The sequence below is a fragment of the Rhinolophus ferrumequinum genome, chromosome 5, assembly GCF_004115265.2.
Source record: "Rhinolophus ferrumequinum isolate MPI-CBG mRhiFer1 chromosome 5, mRhiFer1_v1.p, whole genome shotgun sequence".
NCBI classification, from domain to species: domain Eukaryota; kingdom Metazoa; phylum Chordata; class Mammalia; order Chiroptera; family Rhinolophidae; genus Rhinolophus; species Rhinolophus ferrumequinum.
The window spans coordinates 32,618,682-32,639,037 of record NC_046288.1 but is presented as its reverse complement, the minus strand read 5'-3'; the positions used below and the strand labels follow the sequence as shown (position 1 = coordinate 32,639,037).

The window sequence follows — 20,356 nt, the reverse complement described above, 5'->3', positions numbered from 1 at the left end:
TATTACTTGTCTGGTTGATAATAGCCATTCTAACAAGGTTGAGGTAGTATCTCAATTTGGTTTTGGTTTGTAGTTTTTCCCTAATAGCTAGTGAAGCTGAATATCTTTTCATATATCTGTTGACTCTTTGTATGTCTTCTTTGGAGAAGTATTTGTTCACATCCTCTGCCCATTTTTTAATTGGATTGTTTTTTGTTGTTGTTGAGTTGTATGAATTCTTTATATGTGAGTATTTTAGATATTAACCCCTTATCAGAGATGTTGTTTGCAAATATCTTCTCTCATTTGGTTGTTTGCATTTTTGTTTTGTAGCTGGTTTCTTTTGCTATGCAGAAGACTTTTAGCTTCATATAGTCCCATCCATTTATTTTTGCTTTTATCTCCTTTGCCTTTGAGGTCAAATTCATAAAGTCCTCTCTAAAACCAAGGTCCATAAATTTGACAACTATGTTTTCATTTACATATTTTATTGTTTCAGGTCTTACATTTAGGTCTTTGATCCATTTTGAGTTAATTTTTGTGTATGGTAACAAACAGCAGTCTAGTTTCTTTCTTTTGCACGTGGCTTTCCAATTTTCCCAGAACCATTTATTGAAGAGGCTTTCTTTTCTCCATTGTATGTTTTTGGCTCCTTTGCAAAAATTATTTGCCTATATATGTGGATTTATTTCTGGGTATTCCATTGGTCTGTGTGTCTCTTTCTGCCAATACCATTCCATTTTGACTATTGCCATTTTGTAGTATAATTTGAAGTTAGGGAGTGTGATACCTCTGGCTTTGTTCTTGTTTCTCGGGATTGCTTTGGCTATTCAGGGTCTCTTGTGGTTCCATACAAATCTGATAATTTTTTTGTTCTATTTTTTTTAAAAATGTCATTGGGATTTTGATAGGGTTGCATTATCAATCAAAAGGGTGAAGACCTCTTCCTAAGCATGTGCTTAGTCCTCAAAGAGTAACTTAGACACACAAAATCATTCTGTTTAATAGAGTACTTTGATTTATAACTCTGTATAAATTCAATATGTAAGACTAAAATTATGTTTGCAAAAATACAATTTGATTTCAAAATTCTAATTGTAGGTAGACAATTATTTTGCTCACATCTATGTTGTTTTCCAGGAACTTCAGAGCCCTGGATATACCTCAAATTCTTCTGTGAAACCACGCCTTCTACAGCCATCATCGGCTGTCCATTCTCATTCTAATGTACCATCTTCCCAGTCCACGGCCAGCTTCCTGTCTCATGTAAGGAACTAGTCCTTTAATCCATGATGCAAATGACATATAAATAATTTTAAATTAAGAAGAATTTCATTTTAAAAATATATCTGTAGTTATGAAATTTTCAATTAATAGATTTTAGATTTATATAGACCAGATGAATGAGAATGTTTTCTTCATTATTTGGTGTTTTTTTCTGGGGAAAACAAATATGAAATATTCAGTGGGATTAATGCTTACAATAATTGTTAAATAAATTATTAATAGCCTATGTTCAATCCTTTCCATCACAAGCATTTCCCGAAAACAAAGCAAAGGTTGAGATGGCTAAAATAAGCATCATTTCAAAAACCAAAGGCAAGATGAAAATGATTTGCTGTATACTGTTTTTTCATGAACTATTTGTGAACTTATTTATAATCATAAAATGTTTTTATTCTCTTTAGTTAAAACGTTAGAAACTTTGGAAATTTTTTAGTTTAACTTCTCATACTTTTAAAGCTCAAGATTTATCTCTTCTGAAAATACATATTTATGGTACCACTAATCTCCTGCAACCAGTATTCAGCTCCAATTCTATAAAGAAATGAGACTTATTCCATAAATCACACGTGGAAATCAATTTCATTAGTTAACAGCTCTAATATATGTATAGCAATAGGATCACCACTGACCTACCATTAATTCCACCTGTGCCATTTAAATGAGAATTATATACTATGAAATGTCTAAAAGTTGAAGTGAACTCTTCCCACACACTCAAAGATGTGTGCACTGAAAAACAGTTTATCTCAGGACAAATAATAGAACATTCTATCAAGCACTTGAATAATAATATTAGAAGCTAAGCATGTTCTCTCTGGAGACTGAACTTGGAGGTGGGCAGAGGCAGGGCAAGAGACGGCTGCCTTTTGGTTTAAGTGTTGTAAAATCAGTTTACCTTTAAAACTATGTATATGACATTGATAAAGATTAATTTAAACCCTCCCCCCCCCCCACAATACCCTTGCAAACCAAGATTATTTGACCAGGAATCATTGGGACCCAAGATATGTCTGTTACTACTATGTGTGACCTTGGAAAGCCAGTTAAATATATTGTGCCCTGCCCTTTTCATCTCTTAATGAGGCATCTGGACTACACGATCTCTAGGGTCATCTAGAATGATCAGCTCTGAAATTCCATATCTTTTCAGCACCCTAAAATCAGCATGGTAGATTTTGTCTCGTTGCTTAATACATAGATTCTGCTTGATTATAAAGACTCTCATCCATCACTGAAAAAGTACCAGTCAAATCTATTAAATCAAAATTTTAAATAATAATTCTAACAGCAAAAATGAATTATATGTTCTAAATAGACCATTAAGCATGCTTTATACAATTAATTTCTTCTCTTAAAAAGTTTAGTATATAATTTTACACAATAAAAGTAGCCTACATTCTTTGTGTTGTTCATTGATGTGTGTGTGTATCCCAAGTACCTAGAATAGTGTCTAACCTATAGTAGGTATTTACTACATATTTGTCTAATAGCTCAATGCATTAAATTTGTTGTAGAACATTGTGTTCAGGTTTCCATTGTTTCTACTGATAAATCAGTTTTAAGCTATATTGTTGCTCTTTTGGAGGTAATTTTTTTCTCTGACCACTTTTGAGATTTTTTTCTTTGTCTTGGTGTATAGCAGTTTGACTATGATGTGCCTAGGTTGGTCTTCTTTGGGTCTATCTTTCTTGGGCTTTACTGATCCTCCTGGATGTGTGGATTGATATCTTTCATTGATTTTAGAAAATTTTTATCCCTTACCTTCTCAATAATTTTTCTTGCCCCATTCTATTGTTTCTTTCTGGAACTCATACTATTAACTAACATTCTTTTTAAAATTGGTGTTTGATAACTTTGTTGTCTGAATCACCTATGGTCCTGTGACCATTGTTACTCTTGGTTTCTGGTCATGTTGTTGTCTGGTCTCTTTGCTTTCTTTTTTCTTTAATACTTCCCTGCCCCCACACATGCACAGCCACCTCCCATCCCCCACCCTCCATTATCAACATCACTAGCTTAAATGGTACAATTGCTACCAAAGAAGAACCTACAAGGTATGACAATTAAGTTCGAGAACTTGTTGCAACGATGTTGCTAACCTTTTTTGATATCAGAGGGATTATTCATTATGAATTTGTACCAACTGGACAAACAATTAACCAAGTTTACTATTTGGAAGCGCTGAAAAGCCTGCAAGAAAAAGACAAAAACAACCCAAACTTTTCTCCAACAATTCATGGCTCTTGCATCATGACAATACATCAGCTCACACGGCACTGTCTGTGAGGGAATTTTTAGCCAGTAAACAAATAACTGTATTGGAATACCCTCCCTACTCACCTGATCTGGACCCCAATGACTTCTTTCTTTACCCAAAGTTAAAGGAAATATTGAAAGGAAGACATTTTGATGACATTCAGGACATCAACGGTAATTATGACAAGAGCTCTGATGGCCATTCCAGAAAAAGAGTTCCAAAATTGCTTTGAAGGCACTGGCATCAGTGCATAGCTTTCCAAGGGGAGTATTTTGAAGGTGACTGTGGTGATATTCAGCAATGAGGTATGTAGCACTTTTTCTAGGATGAGTTCGCTAACTTAATTGTCTGACCTCATATGCCTTTTGGGGTTAGAGTTTTAGATTTCTTCAGATAAATTCCAGAAGTGGAATTATTGAGTCTTTCTTTGTCTCTTGTTATAACCTTTGTTTTAAGGTCTTATTTTGTGGTATAAGTATTGCTACCCAGCTTTTACTTCTTTTTTTTTTTCATAAAATTTCTTTTCTATCCTTTTACTTTCAGTTTGTGCATGTCTTTCAATCTGAAATGAGTCTCATGTAGGCAGCATATGTAAGGGTCTTGTTTTCTTATCCATTCAGCCACCCTGTGTCTTCTGATTGGAGCATTTAATACATTTACATTTAAAGTAATTGTTGATAGATATGTAGTTATTGCCATTTTATTATTCATATTTTTGGTCTTTTTTTTTCATCTTAAAGAAGTCCCTCTAACATTCCTTGTATACTGTTTTGGTGTTGATGAACTCCTTAGCTTTTTCTTGTCTGGGAAACTCTTTATCTATCCTTTGATTCTAAATGATAGCTTTGCTGGGTAGAGCTATCTTGGTTGTAGGTCCTTGCTTTTCATCACTTTTAATATTTCATGCCAATCCCTTCTGGCCTACAAAGTTTCTCTTGAGAAATCAGCCGACAATCTTATGGGAGCTCCTTTGTAGGTAACCAACTGCTTTTCTCTTGCTGCTTTTAAGATGCTCTCTTTGTCTTTAACATTTGGCATTTTTATTATGATGTGTTTTGGTGTTGCCCTCTTTGGGTTCATCTTGTTTGGGACTCTCTGCACTTCCTGGGCTTGTATGTCTATTTCCTTTGCCAGGTTAGGGAAGTTTTCCATCATTTTTTTCTTCAAATAGGTTTTCAATTCCTTGCTCTTTCTCTTCTCCTTCTGGTACGAATGTTAGTATGCTTGTCGTTATCCCAGAGGCTCCTTAAACTATACCCATTATTTTGGATTCTTTTTCTTTTTTTGCTGTTCTGATTGGGTGTTTTCTGCTGTCTTATCTTCTAAATTGCTGATTTGATCCTCTGCTTCATCTAAGCTACTGTTGATTCCCTCTAATGTATTTTTCATTTCAGTTATTATATTCTTTATTTCTTTTTATGTTTTCTATCTCCATTTTAATGTTTCCTATATCTTTGTTGAAGTTCACCCTGAGATCATTAAGTATCTTTTATAACCAATGTTTTGAACTCTGCATTTGGTTGATTGCTTGTCTCCATTTTGTTTAGTTTCTTTCTGGAGCTTTGTTCTGTACTTTTATTTGGGACATGTTTCTTTGTCTCCCCATTTTGGTTATTTCTCTGTGTTAGTTTCTATGTATTAGGTAGGGCTACTATGCCTCCCAGTCTTTGTAGAGTGGTTTTATGTAGTAGGTGTGCTGTGCAGCCCAGTGGTGCAGTCTTCCTTGTCACCTGAGTCTGGTGCTCCAGGTGTGTCCTTTGTGTTAGTTGTGTGTGCACTCCTTGAGCCTTGCAACTCATGAGCCTTGGTTGCTGTTTGCACATCAATAGGTGGGACTGACTCTGGGGCTGATTGGTTGTGAGGACTGGCCATGACTACAGTGGAGGAGCTGTTGTGCAGGGTCTGACCCTACGAAGGAAGATTTGCTTTAGCTTGGCTCTGGTGCCTACTGAGTCTGCCCTTTGGGTGTGTCATTTGTGGAGGTCATTGGGTTGTGCTCTGGTGTGGTCTAAAGCTGACTACTGGGTGTGTTGATTCTGGGGCCTCTTGAGGAGGCTCTGGTGCAGGCCAAGTTTAGCTGCTGCCTGTGCCCTGCCTGGGGCCACTTAATGAACTCCAAAGTGATCTGCAGATGGTCGCCACTTGTGCTGGGCTTGGAGGTGCCTGGGAGAGGCTAAGCTGCATACTAAGGCTGGTTGGTGATAGGGCCAGGCTTGGAGCTGCTTAAGAGACATGGGGCATGCCAAGGCCAAATACTGCTTGTTTGGGGTTTGTGAACCTTTGAGAGGTTTTAGGAAAATCTGCAGCATGAGCCAAGGCAGGCCATTTGTATGAAAAGCCACTGGAAGCAGCTTGAGTGGGCCTGCAATTTGGGTGGGCAGGATCTCAGGAATTACCAGGGTGGAGCAAATGGTGTTAGCCAGGATGATGGAGACTCAGATATGGTGCGTGCCTGCATCTGCACACCCAGTGCGGGGAGGACTCAACAAAGAAACAATAGATTCTGCCAGCAGTTATATCTGGGAGAAAGCTGCCTGCTCCTCCAGCCTTCACCCTGAAGCCAGACAATTCATTTTCTCCCTGTATGTTTCTGGTGCCTTTCAAGCTTCTGCCCCAATGCTGGAGCTCAGACTGAGTGAGTCCACGCACGAGCCCTTTAAGAAGAACACCTGAGGCTCCCGCCACTTTCCATCTTACTCAGCCACAATTTCCACTGATTTTCATAGCCAGAAGTTATGGGAACTTCTCTTCCTGTCACGGGAACCCTGGGCTGGGGAGCCTGGTGTGGGGCTGGGACCCCTCACTCCTCTGGGAGGACCTCTGCAGCTGAGATATCTTCCCGATTTTTAACCACTACACCTAGGTGCGGGACCGACTTTCTGCATCTCCACCCTTCCTACCAGTCTCCATGTGGTGTTTTCTGTATGTCTTTAGGACTTCTGTAGTCATAGGACTTCTCTTTAGCTGGACTTTAGATGATTCTCAATGATGGTTCTGTAGTTTAGTTTGTAATTTTGATGTGGTCATGGGAGGACCCATGGAGTAACATTTAGCTACTCCATTATCTTGACTGAAAGTTCTCCCATACTCTAATTTATAAATATGTATGCATATATGTGTAAATAATTATACACACATTTATAAATTAGATATGACACGATGTTGATTATTGATTGGGTATTACTGATTATCCCTTAGTAGTTTTTGTTTTCCTCTTCTTTCTCCTTCATAATTTTTATTTACCAGTTGAATTGATTTTATAATATGAAATAGCATGTGAATCTGAAAAAACAAAGTGTCTTTTTTTTTTTTGTAAATTGTTTTAATTCAGCATTCTATGAAACGTAACACACTGAAGGAAGATCCAACAAGGGACCTGAAACAGCTTCTCCAAGAATTGAGAAGTGTGATCAATGAGGAACCCCCTGTGCCTTTGGGCAAGACCGAAGAAGATGGGAGAACACCACCTCTGGGAGTCTCATATGTAGCTATGTAAGACTGAGTGTACTTCAGAATGCAAGAGCTTCTCTCATCAGTGGTTTGTCTTTAAGCTGTCTGTGTGTTAACTCTCTGGAAGGTTGAGATTTAAATAACTTTGAAGAGTATCTAACATTACCAGGGAAAATAATATGAAAATAGAGGAGTTAAACAAAAGTAAAACAACTTGACATCAAGAGAAAATAATATAGTTCTTCTATTCAGAAAGTAGTCAGGGTAAGACATCACCTAAAATTACATTCACGTAGTAATTTATAGTTCCCAACAAAGTTCACATCCATAATCTTATTTGAATCACAATGACTATTTGAGACAGGATAGGGCAGGATTTATGTATCTCATTTTACAAATGAGAAAAACATAAGTTTCAAAAGGTTGCTTTGCCTGTAGCCACATAGTTCACTGGAGGAGCTAAAACTAGAACCCTGAGAACTATATATCTCTTCAGGTGTGAGCTAATATGGAGGGACTTGGTTCTGTCATGTTATTCATGCCAGTGATTTATATCAAATTAATAAAAGGTCAGTTCCAAAAAGGATTCAACCAATTCACCAGCCCTTCCTTACACATACCTGCAGAAATCAATGAGATTCTCATATTCTTTTCAAATAGTGTTTAAAATTTTATTGTGTTATTATTAGGTTAACTTAAAACATTTCAATATGGTATATACATATTTTTAGTATTATAATACTAATGTATACTAGTTGTTAATATTATCACAACCTGTTATTGTAGTAATGATTTTTTGGTTATACGGCAAATGTCGAAAAGTAATACTTCCTGAAATAATATTTATATATAAACAACCTCCAGTTTCTTAAGTTGTTCAATTAATGTATATTAACTTGAGGTAGCAAAATATTAGCTGGACTTTATCTAATTTTTATTAATGATATTATTAATAGTAATAGTAAAATATTTGTAACAGACCAGTTACCTAGCATAACATTGCGTATACTGAGTCACATGTCAGAAATAGTCCATTGGACACTGCATCAAGGAATACCTATGCATACAGAACACTTTTATTTTTGTCATAACTCTATAATGTGCCCTCTAAGGCAGGGCAGTATTATTAAGCTCATTTGTCCGATGAGTAAATTTAAGCATAGACTGAGTTGCCTCCTCAAATGAAGCAAACAAGCAAAGCTAGAAGTAAAAGTTAGAGCCTCTGGCTCCCAGCACTAATCATTCCACAGATTGCCATGACTTCCCTGATCAGATTTCCATCACTTCAGCCATGATGAGCTTGAACTACATTGGACTGTATTGAACATGAATATACTTGGTCCTTGCCTTTAAAGAGTTTATGTTAATTTGCTGTAATCCTACAATGGCCTTGTCACCAACACCTAAGAGTCCATGGAACGAGAAAGCATTTCTGAGTTCTCTGAGTTGATAAACTCTAGGGGTACCCCTTTGCAAAATTTGCTTAGAGAACTAAAATCTGTTGTGCCTTAAAGAGTTCAATACACATGAGCAATTGATTATTCTAAAAATACGTAGAATCTGGAAATTATTCTTTGTATAATTAACTGAGAGTTATATTTATCTATACAGAGATGATAGAGTAAGAGATTGCATTACTGAATCAAGCCTGAGATTAGAGATATGCTATAGGTAAGAAGAATCTGAGATTCTGAATCTAATTAACTGTCTAAGAATTTTATATGTGACCAGGCAACTTGGGAAGTCTGGACAGTTTACATGGGAATCAATGGGCATTTTGAGCTCATTGAAGGAAAGCTGTTAATTGAAACCAAAAGGATTTCAATTAAATGTACTAAAGTCATTTACTTTTTAGAAATCACATAAATAAGCATTCTTCTGCTTATTTTAAATTTTGATGCCGTTTACCTAGAAGAAGATATGTATATGATACATCATGCCAAAAATGAAAGACTTTTTCTATAGTTACACATATTTTCTGTGGCTTACATAACTAGAGAGGAAGGTAGTCCAGAAGGAAATTATGACAACCTCAATTTAGGATTATAAGACCTTCACTGAAAATTCTATTTGTATCAATAATTGAATTATTAAATGAAATCATAAAAAGAGCATAAAAATGAAATCCATAAGCCCTAGACAAAGACAGCTTCTGAGAACTGACTTTAGCCAAAAAAGAAAAAAAAAGGCTCATATTAACATGTTACTCATTTAAGACGCTGAGGCCATTGCCTGCAGGTCTTCAGTAGTTCCTCACTGCCTGTTGCATTAAGTACATGGTCCCTCAGCCAGACTTTGAAGAATTTCCCTAACTTGTCAGCAGCCTGCTTGACTCCTATGCTATGCCCTAATTTAAACAGACTATTCTTGATTCCCAAAAGGAGTTTATTTCTTTCTGTCTTCAAGCTTTTCTCCATACTATTTCCTCCACCTGGAAGAGCCAGTACCCCAGCCTCACTCTTTTGAATCTGTGTTTTCTAAAAGCGATGTTCAGAGGAACATTTTTGATTAGTCATTAAGTAAAAAACAGTATGGCGTAGTCTTTAATTTCCCCCATCCCTCTACCAACAGAAGCAACAACTCATTAAGGGACTCCACGGAAGGGAGCAAATCAAGTGAAACTCTCAGCAGGTAAGAAATGATCATACCAGTCCCCGACTTTCAAAATATTCCTTTTATGACTTTTCATTTATTAATTCAAAAGAGTGTTAACTGTCCATGACGTACCAGGCCCTTGGAGTGTAACAGTGAGCAAGACAGACCTGGGCCCTGTCCTCGAGTTACTTACACTGTAAGGGCTGTTTATTGACTGACTGCCTGGGAAGAAAGCTTACTTTTTTCTTATTGTTACCACCTATTAAAAAAATGGAGATACTAGAGTCCTTTTTATAGCATAAGAATATGAAAATGAATTCTATTCTGTAAATTCCAGTTAGGCAGAAGCTTATTCATTGCTTTACTTTCAGCACCAAGCATGTCGCCTGGTGCTACATATTGCCACATAAGGAGCCATTCAGCAATACTTGTTTAGTGAATGAATGAAGACAGTATTATATTTTCTTACTGTCCCTGCTACTAGATCAAAATACGATGAACTTGAATCTTTTTAAATGTATCTTTCTTTTAAGCTAAATGCAATGAGTTTTTGTTTTTTTCTCACTAGATATGTAACGCTACATTGTACCTAATAATATCTGGAGCTACCAACTGCATATCTTTATTTTTCTATTTTCTGGGTGTTTTAGACTTACTTAGTCTATCTAACCTATGACACAGTTTAAAGTATCATAATGTACATTGTTATCCCCACATATAGGTTAGAAATGAAGACTCAAGTTTGCTTAAGCAACTTGCCAAGGTCATACAGCTTGTAAACAATGGGTCACATTTGAACTCAGGTCACTCCGGCTCCTGAGCTCAGGCTGTGACCCACTCCTGTGTTCTGCCTCCAGGCACCTGGACTGAGCTACCAGGGAAAGAGTCCGATCCTAGGTGTGGGACAGAGAGGGGCTGCTTTTTTGGAAACGTCAAGCTCTGCTGTAGTTTTTCCATGACTAAAAAATCTGCTTCCTTCAGCAGCAATGTGTTTGTGAAGAAGAGAGAATGGTGAGGAAAAGATAGAACCTTGGCCTAGTCCCTTCCTGTGTTCAAACAGGAAGAAGAGATTTTTAAGTATTTACTAGAAGCTCTGAAAAGTATGACGCACACTATAAAATTAAAAAATGCATTCAAACGCTCTATGCTATGGCAAATTGGCCATTTTTAAAAACTCACACCTAAATGAATGAGAATATCACAACTGCTGTTTTACCTCAACATTTCACTGTCATTGCAGCACCTTTTCTTTCATCAACATCTCACAGTAATGTTTCTTAATCTAGAAACATCTGCAGCCATATACGCTAAATCAATATAGTCTGTACCCAGAACAGAATAAAAAAGAAACAAATAACTCTGGTATGTGTATTTGTGCTTGAATTATTCTGCAAGCCACATCTCTCAGAAGTTTTGTGGAGAATTGATTTTTCTCATTCTTTTTATGTTGCTGTAATTTGAGCAACATTATGCCCTAAGGAAGGATTCCTTATAATACCTAGCTCCCTTTTACACATCTCCATATGGGTGTTTCCGGAGACGAGACATAATGACCAACTAAAGAAAGATGACCGTTTCACAAAACCATTCCCCTCTATCTCACACTTCTGTTTTACACCTGCTTCCCAGGGCACCAATCCTTAAAGCTTAACATTATCTTTTATTCTTCTTTCTCTCTTGTCTCACTTCTCTAGTCACCAAAACTTATTAATTCTGACCTAAAGCAGTTCTCAAATCCGTTTTCTTCTTTGCACATCCCCTCAAACTACCAATATTCATTTCTGGTGTTTGCTGTAACAAAATTAGTGGTTTAAAACAATACAAATTTATCTCTCTCTTAACAGTTCTGGAGGCCTGAATTCCTAAGTCATTTCACTGAGCTGTTGTTAGGGCCACACTCCCTGCAGAAGCTCTTGGGGTTAATCCATTGCCTTACCTTTTCCCAGCTTCTAGAGTTTCCTTCCTGGTTTCTTCGTCCACCTCCACGGCCCACAGCATAACGTCCTCAAATCTCTCTCTGCTGAGATTGTCATATCATCTCTCTCCTTCGTGAGATATCCCCCACCTCCCGCTTAGACAGTTGTGATGGCATTTAGGGCACATCTGGATAATCCAGGATAATCTCCCCATCTCGAGATCCTTGATGTAATCACATCTGCAAAGACTTTATTGCCATAAAAGGAACATTCATAGGTTCCCAGGTTCTTGGCATTCGGATACAGATATACTTGGCAGCCATTATTCAGCCTGCCACTCTGCTTTAGGCCTTTTACCTTTCTTAGGGGCTACAGTGTGGCCTTTATAGTGTTCAGTGTGGATGTTTTTAAATCTGATCTCTTGCATGTTCCAGTCACTTCTATTCATCAATTTCAAATTGATCTGCGTAAAGCACACTTCAGACTTTGTTTCCCAGCCCCAAAACCTTCAAAGACTCCCAGTTGCCTGCTGCAGCGAGAACAAACTTTTTGCCCTGAGAATTAAGACCATCCACGATATAGCCACGACCTTCTGTTCCAGGGTCTTTCTCCAAATATGGCTATGCTCAAACTTTTTGGTCTCAGGACCCCTTTGCACTCACAAATGTCATTGAGGTTTGCAAAGAGATTTTGTTGACCTGGGTCATTTCCAGTGCTATTTTAAGTATTGGAAAATAAATTTGAATTTTAAATTAAATTTTAATTTTAAATTTGATATTTATTGATTTAAAATAAACTGCACTACATGTTATAATAATGTATTTTATTATGAAAATAGCTACCATTTTCAAATAAAGTCATTGAGAAGGCATTGTTTTATAACTTAATGCATGCCTTAATAAAAGACTGCTGGATTCTCATATCTGCATCTGCATTTAACTTGTGATATCACATCTCATGGAGCCTCTGGGAAACTCCGCTACATACTTGTGAGAGACTGAGAGTTGAAAAAGCAAATAATATCTTAGTATTATAATAAAATTATGTTGGCCTCACAAACTCCCTGCAAGGGAACCACCTTGAGAACTGCTGCCATAATATTCCCACACTGGTAACCACAGAGCTATTTCAACTTACTGATTTAAATAAGTCTGATAGTTTTGTAACCTGATATATCCCAGGTTTCTTTCTCTTTTTTTTTGTCTTCATTTTTTCATTTTTAAATAAGTCATTAAGATTGCCTCAGTTAGAATCCATGAGAGAAATATTTGAGGTTTAAAATTATTATTACAGAAAAATGAATTTTCTAACCAAGAGTATTATACATTATTACGTTTTCATGCTGCAAAATGTTCATGGGCACTGAATGCATAAAGACCATGCAACTTTGGATTCCCCCATAGGGTGTTTTAGAACTACTGCAATTTAGGGTTAGGACTGCCATCTTCAGTTTGTATTGTAAGCCGTCACTTTTGCCTGCCTGAGTTTGCTTCTGTCCATAAAAGTTAATGCGATGCTAGTGAAATGAAATGTTTGCGTGACCATTTTTATGCTTCCAGAGAGCCAGTCACATTACACACAGGAGACCTAGAAGATCCGTCTAGTTGCTTCACATTCCCATGTACAGGTGAGTTTTCAATGGGAGCACAGAAATGGGGCCTGCTGAAAACCCTGCAGTGGCTTCCCATTTCCATGAGAATAAAAGCAAATGTTGTTATAGTAGCCTATAAGTCCCTGTTAGCCCTCTGTTCTCATCTCCCGCTGCTACCCCCTTCTTCCCTCAGCTTCATCTACCCTTGAATTGTTCTCGGAACATTCCAGGCAGCTTCTGTTTCAGGGCCTTTACACCCACTCTTCCCTCCACGATGCTAACCCCTTCACTTCTTTTAAAGCCTTTGCTCAGGTGTCCCTTTCCCAGGGAGACTTACTCTTACAACCTTATTTAAATATTGTAATCCTTCCACACTCCCATTTTCCCTCACCATTTTCTTTAATTAGATTTATCTTTTAATATACTATGTAACTTATTAATTTACGTTGTTCATTGTGTGTCACCTCCTGCTAGACAGAAGCTGCACAAGGGCAGATGTCTTTAAGGGTTTGGTTCCCTGATATATCCCAGGTTCTTAGAACCTTCCTGATACATAGCCGGTGCTCGATAAATATTTATAGAATGGATGAAAGGAAAAGGAGAATAGACAAATGCTCTCTATGAAACAAGGAGGTCAAGGATGAGATTAAAAGACAACAGAATCTGTTGAAAAGCAAAATGGCATAACACAGACTAAAAATGGAAGAGAAAAATAAAAATGTTACAAAGGAGAGACTTAGAAAAAGAAATAGGATAGGCATGACTGAAATCATAGTTGTGGACATGATGGGCCCCGTAGAGAAAGTCATACAGAAGGAGTTGTTTTAGGAGTTTTTTTAAACTAAGAAAGATGAAAAATAATTATAAAGAATATGTTAGATTTGGGAGGCAAGGACAAACTAATAAACACATAATGGTCTCTCTATGGAAGAGAATATAATAAATGGGGAAAATGAAAATGTGAACAGATGGTCATTCAGCAAAAGTTTAGCCATAAATCTGGACAGTAATCATGTAAATAAGGAAGATTGAAATAGGAGATGAAACAGATAGGAGAAAGATAAATTTCCAAATTTTCTCTTTTTTTATAGAAAAGTATATATGTATATCTAAAATCAAAACATAATATTCTTAAATACAAACTCTTAAATTTAAAATAATCTTTAACTTGTGAGGAATCTTTGAAGAAAAAAACATTTATTTGAGGTTAAACAATTCATTTATTTCACTTACGTTTTGTTTTAATGATTATGCATGAAAATACAAGATATATGCTTGCCTTATTAGATTAATATAAATGAGGGCTTTTACTTTTTTTTATATATCATGAGTACCTTAGAACATGTCAACTCTGTTCCCTATCCTTCCAACTTACATACAACTGTTGTCACATATTTTAATTATAAATGTAAATACCACAATGGATTATTTGTATTGTTTTGTACAGTTAATATTAATTTAGATATACCCACATATTTATACTTTACCTTCTGTCTAGTATCATTTTACTTATGCCTTTAATGTTTCCTATAATATAAGTCTGCTGGGGACATATTCTCAGTTTCTGTACTTGTCTTTATTTTATGCTCATTTTTGAAGAATATTTGTGCTGAGTATAGAATTCTAGGGCTGACATTTTTCCTTCACTTTGAAAATATTCCATTGTTTTCTTGCTTCCATTGTTTCTACTAAGAAGTCAGCTCTAAAATTAATTGTTCATTTAAATGTAATCTCTTTCTTTCCCCCTTCTGGCAGCTTTAAGATTGTTTTTGTCTTTGGTTTGGTTTGTTTGTTTTTTAGCAGTTTTTACCGACACGTCCAGTTATGATTTTCTTTATATAAGAAGAACCTGTTTGGAGTTTGGAGTAATGCTACTTGAATCTCTGGTAGTATGTGCCTCCATTATCCAGAACTTATGGGTCCATATCTATTAACTGTATTTTTTCTCTGGGTTTTTCACTGTGTCATTTTGTCTCATCATATGCCTGATTATTTTATGGGATATGACAAACATATATGAAAAATTGTACAGCTGGTTTGAGGCTTAGAATGGGGTTACCTTCCTCAGGACAGCATTCATGCTTGGTTGTAGTAGACAACTAAGGACATCAGCGGTCCCAAATCAGTTTAATTTAATCAGAAATTAAAATGATTTGAAGCTGGACCTCTGGTCCCCAAGGGCAGGTCTTCTGCCTGTTCCTCTTTATTTCTAAGACATGGTCCTCTTCAGTGCAGAGCCCTTTTCAGTTCCAACCCAGAGCCTTGGGTATTTAACAGAACTTCCTTTTCCCTCCCCCCAATCACTGGGAACATTTTCCCATGAAAGTGTGACTTTTTGGGAGGTGTAGTGCAGTGTTTTTAATTAATTCTGTTATTTTACTTTGTTCTTGCAAAATTTTAGTAAGTCCATCTGTGAAAAATTCAGCTTCTCGTTCATTCCATTCTTCTCCTAAGAAGTCTCCAGTTCATTCACTCCTAACTAGTTCAGCAGAAGATTCAGTTGGTTCCACATCACAATATAGATCCACCAAACCTGTTCATTCACCTGATTCTGTTAAAGGTAAGAATGATCTGATATCACTGGTGAGATTGATTTCTTACTCTGCTGAATTGAAAGTTCTTTTCTATAATCAGAATAAGATTTTCCATGGTGTTCTTATATTCAAATTCTAACTGATGCTGTGTAACTTAAGTGGGTCTGATTTAAATAGCATAGCTATTGTGTACACACACACACAACCCTTAGTAAATATACATAGATATTATATGTAAATATTATCTCTTTCTCTATCATGAATAATGAACTTTTTTTCTCTAAGATTTGTGGTCTTCTTTTAAATGCTGTGAGTGACTTTTCTTTCTTATTTATGTTCTCTGAAATCATGGCTTTCCTCAAAGTCTCTGCCTTTGTAAGTGCAAATATCTATCATACTTCTCAAAGTGTTCTCATTTTTTTAAGTTTTTTTTTTTTTCTAAAACAGATGGGGAAAATGGTTTGATTTAGAATATGTGCCTGATAAATGGACGTTAAATATATAGATGTTGAATTGAACTTGAAATGTTTTTCATGGTATGTGACAGTGACTCAGACAGCCCCAGAGCCCTAGGCATCATTCCTTTTGATAAGGGGTAAACTAAGTAAGTTGTTGCATAAGGGACTAAGATCAAAATCTTGAGATTGCCAATCAAATATTTTGCAGAGGTTGACAAAACTTAGCACACTTATTAGAGACTAGCTACATGCTTGTAGCCGCTCTCCAGTTGCTACTGCCACATTTTTTCTAGGTTCACTGTGACCATGTCAGCATCCATACTACCCTCTCCCATTATATAATACTGTCCTCATTCAGGGGACAGCAACTGAAATGGGCACTTGGCATCACAGACATTCAAGACTGTTGCCAGTGTCAGTATTAAATCTTGCTCTTCCATACCCTAACTTCTCAGGTTTGGAACTACTCAGGTTTGGTATAAAAAGCTGTCATTTATAATGCAGAATGCATCATTAAACTTAAAATATTCCTCCCACTCATCCCATTAACTCTATGTAGTTAAATAATAGTAAATCAGATTGTTTTAAAACAAAATCAAATAAGCTAGTATGGCAATATTTAGGTAAGACATTCTTTGTTTTAAAATAGTATTTTAGACTGTCCATGAAGTGAACTCCCTAATAAGACAAGTGTCCATCGGATACCCTACAAAATCTTTACATTATTGATTATATTCCCCAAACTGTCTTTTGTATCCCCGTGGCAATCCTGTGGTTACCAATTTGTGCTTCCTAATCCCCTCACCTTCTCCCTCACCCCCACCCCCTTCCCATCTAGCAACCCTCAGTTTTTTCTCTATATCTCTGAGACTCTTTCTGATTAGTTTGCTCATTTATTCTATTCTACAGCTATATATGATGTTAGAGGGGTAGTAGATTGAGGGAGAGGGGTTATCACTTTGTGAGGGGTGTAAATGTCTAACTATTACATTGTACATCAGAAACTAATAAACATAAATAAATAAAATAGTATTTTAAAATTTCCATAATTTTAAAAGAAAGATTGTTTAACCTGTAATTGGAAAATTTCTTTAAAAAATATTGAGTAGACTTTTAATATCACATCTAAGCAATTTTCTAATAGCTTCACAGTCTCAGCCAATAGAAACAACAGGAAAAACATGCAGGAAGCTTCAGAACAGACTGGAAAGCTTGCAGACTCTGGTAGAAGATTTACAGATAAAGAACCAAGGTACAATGTTCATTTTGGCATGATCTTCCTTGCTCCAAAGAATACTGAGCTTCCCTTCAGGTTAAGCCTCCTATCTATAGACGCACTACAAAAGATATTGAATAAGCCAGTCAGAAACCTTAGTCAAAATATAAGGGTCTTAACCATGTCTAACCCCGGGGTTAATTGTGTGGCCTTACGCAGGTTACTTTAGCCCTGCTCTACTATAGATAAGCATGTGTACAATGGTAACCTATATACGATTGCAGTCGATAGCCAGAAAACAAAATAATGATATTTAGCTTACACAGGATTTTGATTAGTGTGGGCTATAAGAGACTATGCCACCCAGAAAATCACTAAATAAACAAAATTAACTACTTATAAATTTACGAAAGCTATTTGAATAAGAAACTACTGTGCTCTGCAGATGATAGGCAACTTTGGGGCATAAATTCTAAGTAGGTGCTCCCACGGATGTGGGAGGATATGGATATGTTCCCATGGGTTTGGGAGGGCTATCATGTTTTATGCTTTTCTGAAATAAATTCATGAATCCAGGAGCCTGTGTCAGAGAGAAATTAATTTGGGGTTATACATGTTCATGTCTTTCCATCTCTAGAGATTATAAATTGCTAGATGAAGGATAATAAATATTTTTCTAAGAACAAATTCTTATAAAATAAATTCAACCTTACTAATTATCATATGCCGTTAGCATTTATGGAGCACTTACCAGCTATGTGCCAGGCCATATACTCATTGCTTTACTTATGTTTTCCTCATGTTGAGCCTCACAACGACCCTCAGAGGTGGGTGCTAATATTATGTCATTTGAAAATGAGGAAACTGAAGATAAGATCTCAGTCACTCAATAAGTTCTAAGTCACATGAGTGGTAGAGCTGGGACTTAATCTCTGCAATTTCTGACTACAAAATCGACATTTTTTTAATATGCTAAGACTATACTAAATTATTATTAAAGAAAATTTCAAGTCCCTTATGGTAACCTCAGATCCCTGTGTACATAAATATCAAGAAAATATTTTAAAAATTAGTTGTGAGTTTTTTTAAAGAGGATGCATTATCTTATTGACCCCATTTTGATCATACTTTGACTTATGTTTCTAAGTTTATCTGAGTAATGCCACCATGTAATAGTCCACATGGGAGATATGTTGTTTTTGTTTAAAAAATAAAAAGATCTTTATATTGGATTTATTGTCTGGATGAAATGTCTCTTGGAAATTATGAAACAAATATTTTGGAGTAAATTTTGGAAGCATTTATCAAAACTTGAAATGCACATATGCTTTGACCCAGAAATTCTACTAATAGCAATTTATTCTACAGAAAATAATTGTACAAATGTCTGTTTACAAAAGTATTTTCTATAGTATTATTTGTAAGTGCAAATAAGAAGCAACTTTTAAAAATTTATTTACTAATAGGTTGGTGCATCCATATAATGGAATACTGTGCAGTCATAACAAAACACGAGCTGAACTGGCAATATGTTGACATTTTGTTACGTGAATAAAGCAAGTTACAGAACAATTTATACCAGAAATCCATTTATGTAAAAAAGAAAACTCGTGTGTGTGTGTGTGTTTGTGTGTGTACATGAAGATAATCACCAAACTGTTCACAGTGATGACCTCTGGGGGTCGGGGGGGTGGGTTCAGTAGATGGAGGGAACGGAGACAAAGACTGACTTTCATCTTTGTACGACTCTGAGTTATTCAAATTATTTAGTTAGTATGTATTACTTCTATAATAATTATCATGTTCATTTAAAACAACTGAAAGAGTAAAGATTTATCTTTAACTCTGTTCCATAACATCAGTCTTTTTAAAAATATACTACTTTGCAATTTTTAAGAACTTCTTGAGCTCAGAATGTATCTATTCTATAGTAGCGAGCTGACCTTTCAAGAAGCACATAATAGAATTAAAGCCTGTGTAAATGTTGCTATTCTAACTTTGTTTTATCAACATTTTCAGCAATGTCTTCAATGATCAGAAATCAAGAAAAGAGGATACAGAAAGTGAAAGACCAGGAAAAAATGTTACTAAAATGATACATTGATTGCCTATTTACAGAGGGATGATGCCCAATTAATTGTGGTATTACTTATAAATAGTGCCCTGTGAACTTTTTCTTTTTATGTGAAAATTTAATAAAAGATACCCTGTCCTATAAACTCTGTTTTGAAATAAACTATTCTTGAATGCTCTCACAGTAAAACTTCAAGCAGTACTAACTAGATGTGGAAGTATACATAACTCATAAGGTGTTGATTTGTGCTACTACTAGTGTGTTTGAATAGTTATGTTTTTTTAATATCTTTACTGGTGCTGAGGCAATAGTTTGTTTGTTTGTTTGGTTTGGTTTGGTTTTCCCCAACTTAAAAAAAAACACAAAACTTTCACCTGAAAGATCTGACATAATGCCCGCAACAGAAAGACAAACTCCAGCATACTGACAAGGATTCCTTTTGTGAACCTGAACTCACCATTCTGTCAATATCAGTGAATGTGATCAGGTAACAAAACATTGAGCCCCTAATCAAAACTTTTGGAAAAGTTTCTTTTTTACATATTAGTAACTATAAAGAAGGGGAAAAAATGTGCTATTTTTCAGTCAGTGGGTAACTTCTAACCGTGGAATGGATTTAGTCTGCCTTAATTAGGTTTTAATAACTTAGAGGCTTTTGCATGTGGAGTGCTTTCTAACACCAATAACCAATTCTCTGTGGACACCAACTGGGTGTCCTATTAGTCAATTCAGTTCTGACACTGTCTGGAGTTAGTGTCAGATTCTACAGCTTTAAGGGCGCAGTCTCACAAAACTGCCTCACTTCAGATGCCAGACACAAGTCCCAGGCCACTTGTACTTTTTTGATTGACAGGTTATAAACTGTGGGGTTCCCATAACCTCCTCCTGAGTTTCAGTAATTTGCTAGAATGGATCATGGAATTCAGGAAAGTGCTTTAGTTACTATTACTGGTTTATTATGAAGGAAACGACTCAGAAACAGCCAAATGTAAGAAATAG

General features: G+C 36.1%; 1 protein-coding gene across 1 annotated transcript in view; it reads left to right on the top strand.

Moving 5' to 3' along the window:
• The window catches only part of CCDC158 (coiled-coil domain containing 158), a 66,115-nt gene extending 46,438 nt beyond the window's left edge, over positions 1-19,677 (top strand). The window contains exons 18-24 of the mRNA XM_033106317.1: positions 1,120-1,245; positions 6,855-7,015; positions 9,545-9,604; positions 13,044-13,111; positions 15,477-15,635; positions 17,212-17,319; positions 19,303-19,677. Of these exons, the coding sequence (XP_032962208.1) occupies positions 1,120-1,245; positions 6,855-7,015; positions 9,545-9,604; positions 13,044-13,111; positions 15,477-15,635; positions 17,212-17,319; positions 19,303-19,379 (759 nt within the window). The 3' untranslated portion in view covers positions 19,380-19,677. The remainder of the gene's footprint in view (positions 1-1,119; positions 1,246-6,854; positions 7,016-9,544; positions 9,605-13,043; positions 13,112-15,476; positions 15,636-17,211; positions 17,320-19,302) is intronic.
• The last annotated feature ends 679 nt before the right edge of the window (positions 19,678-20,356 follow it).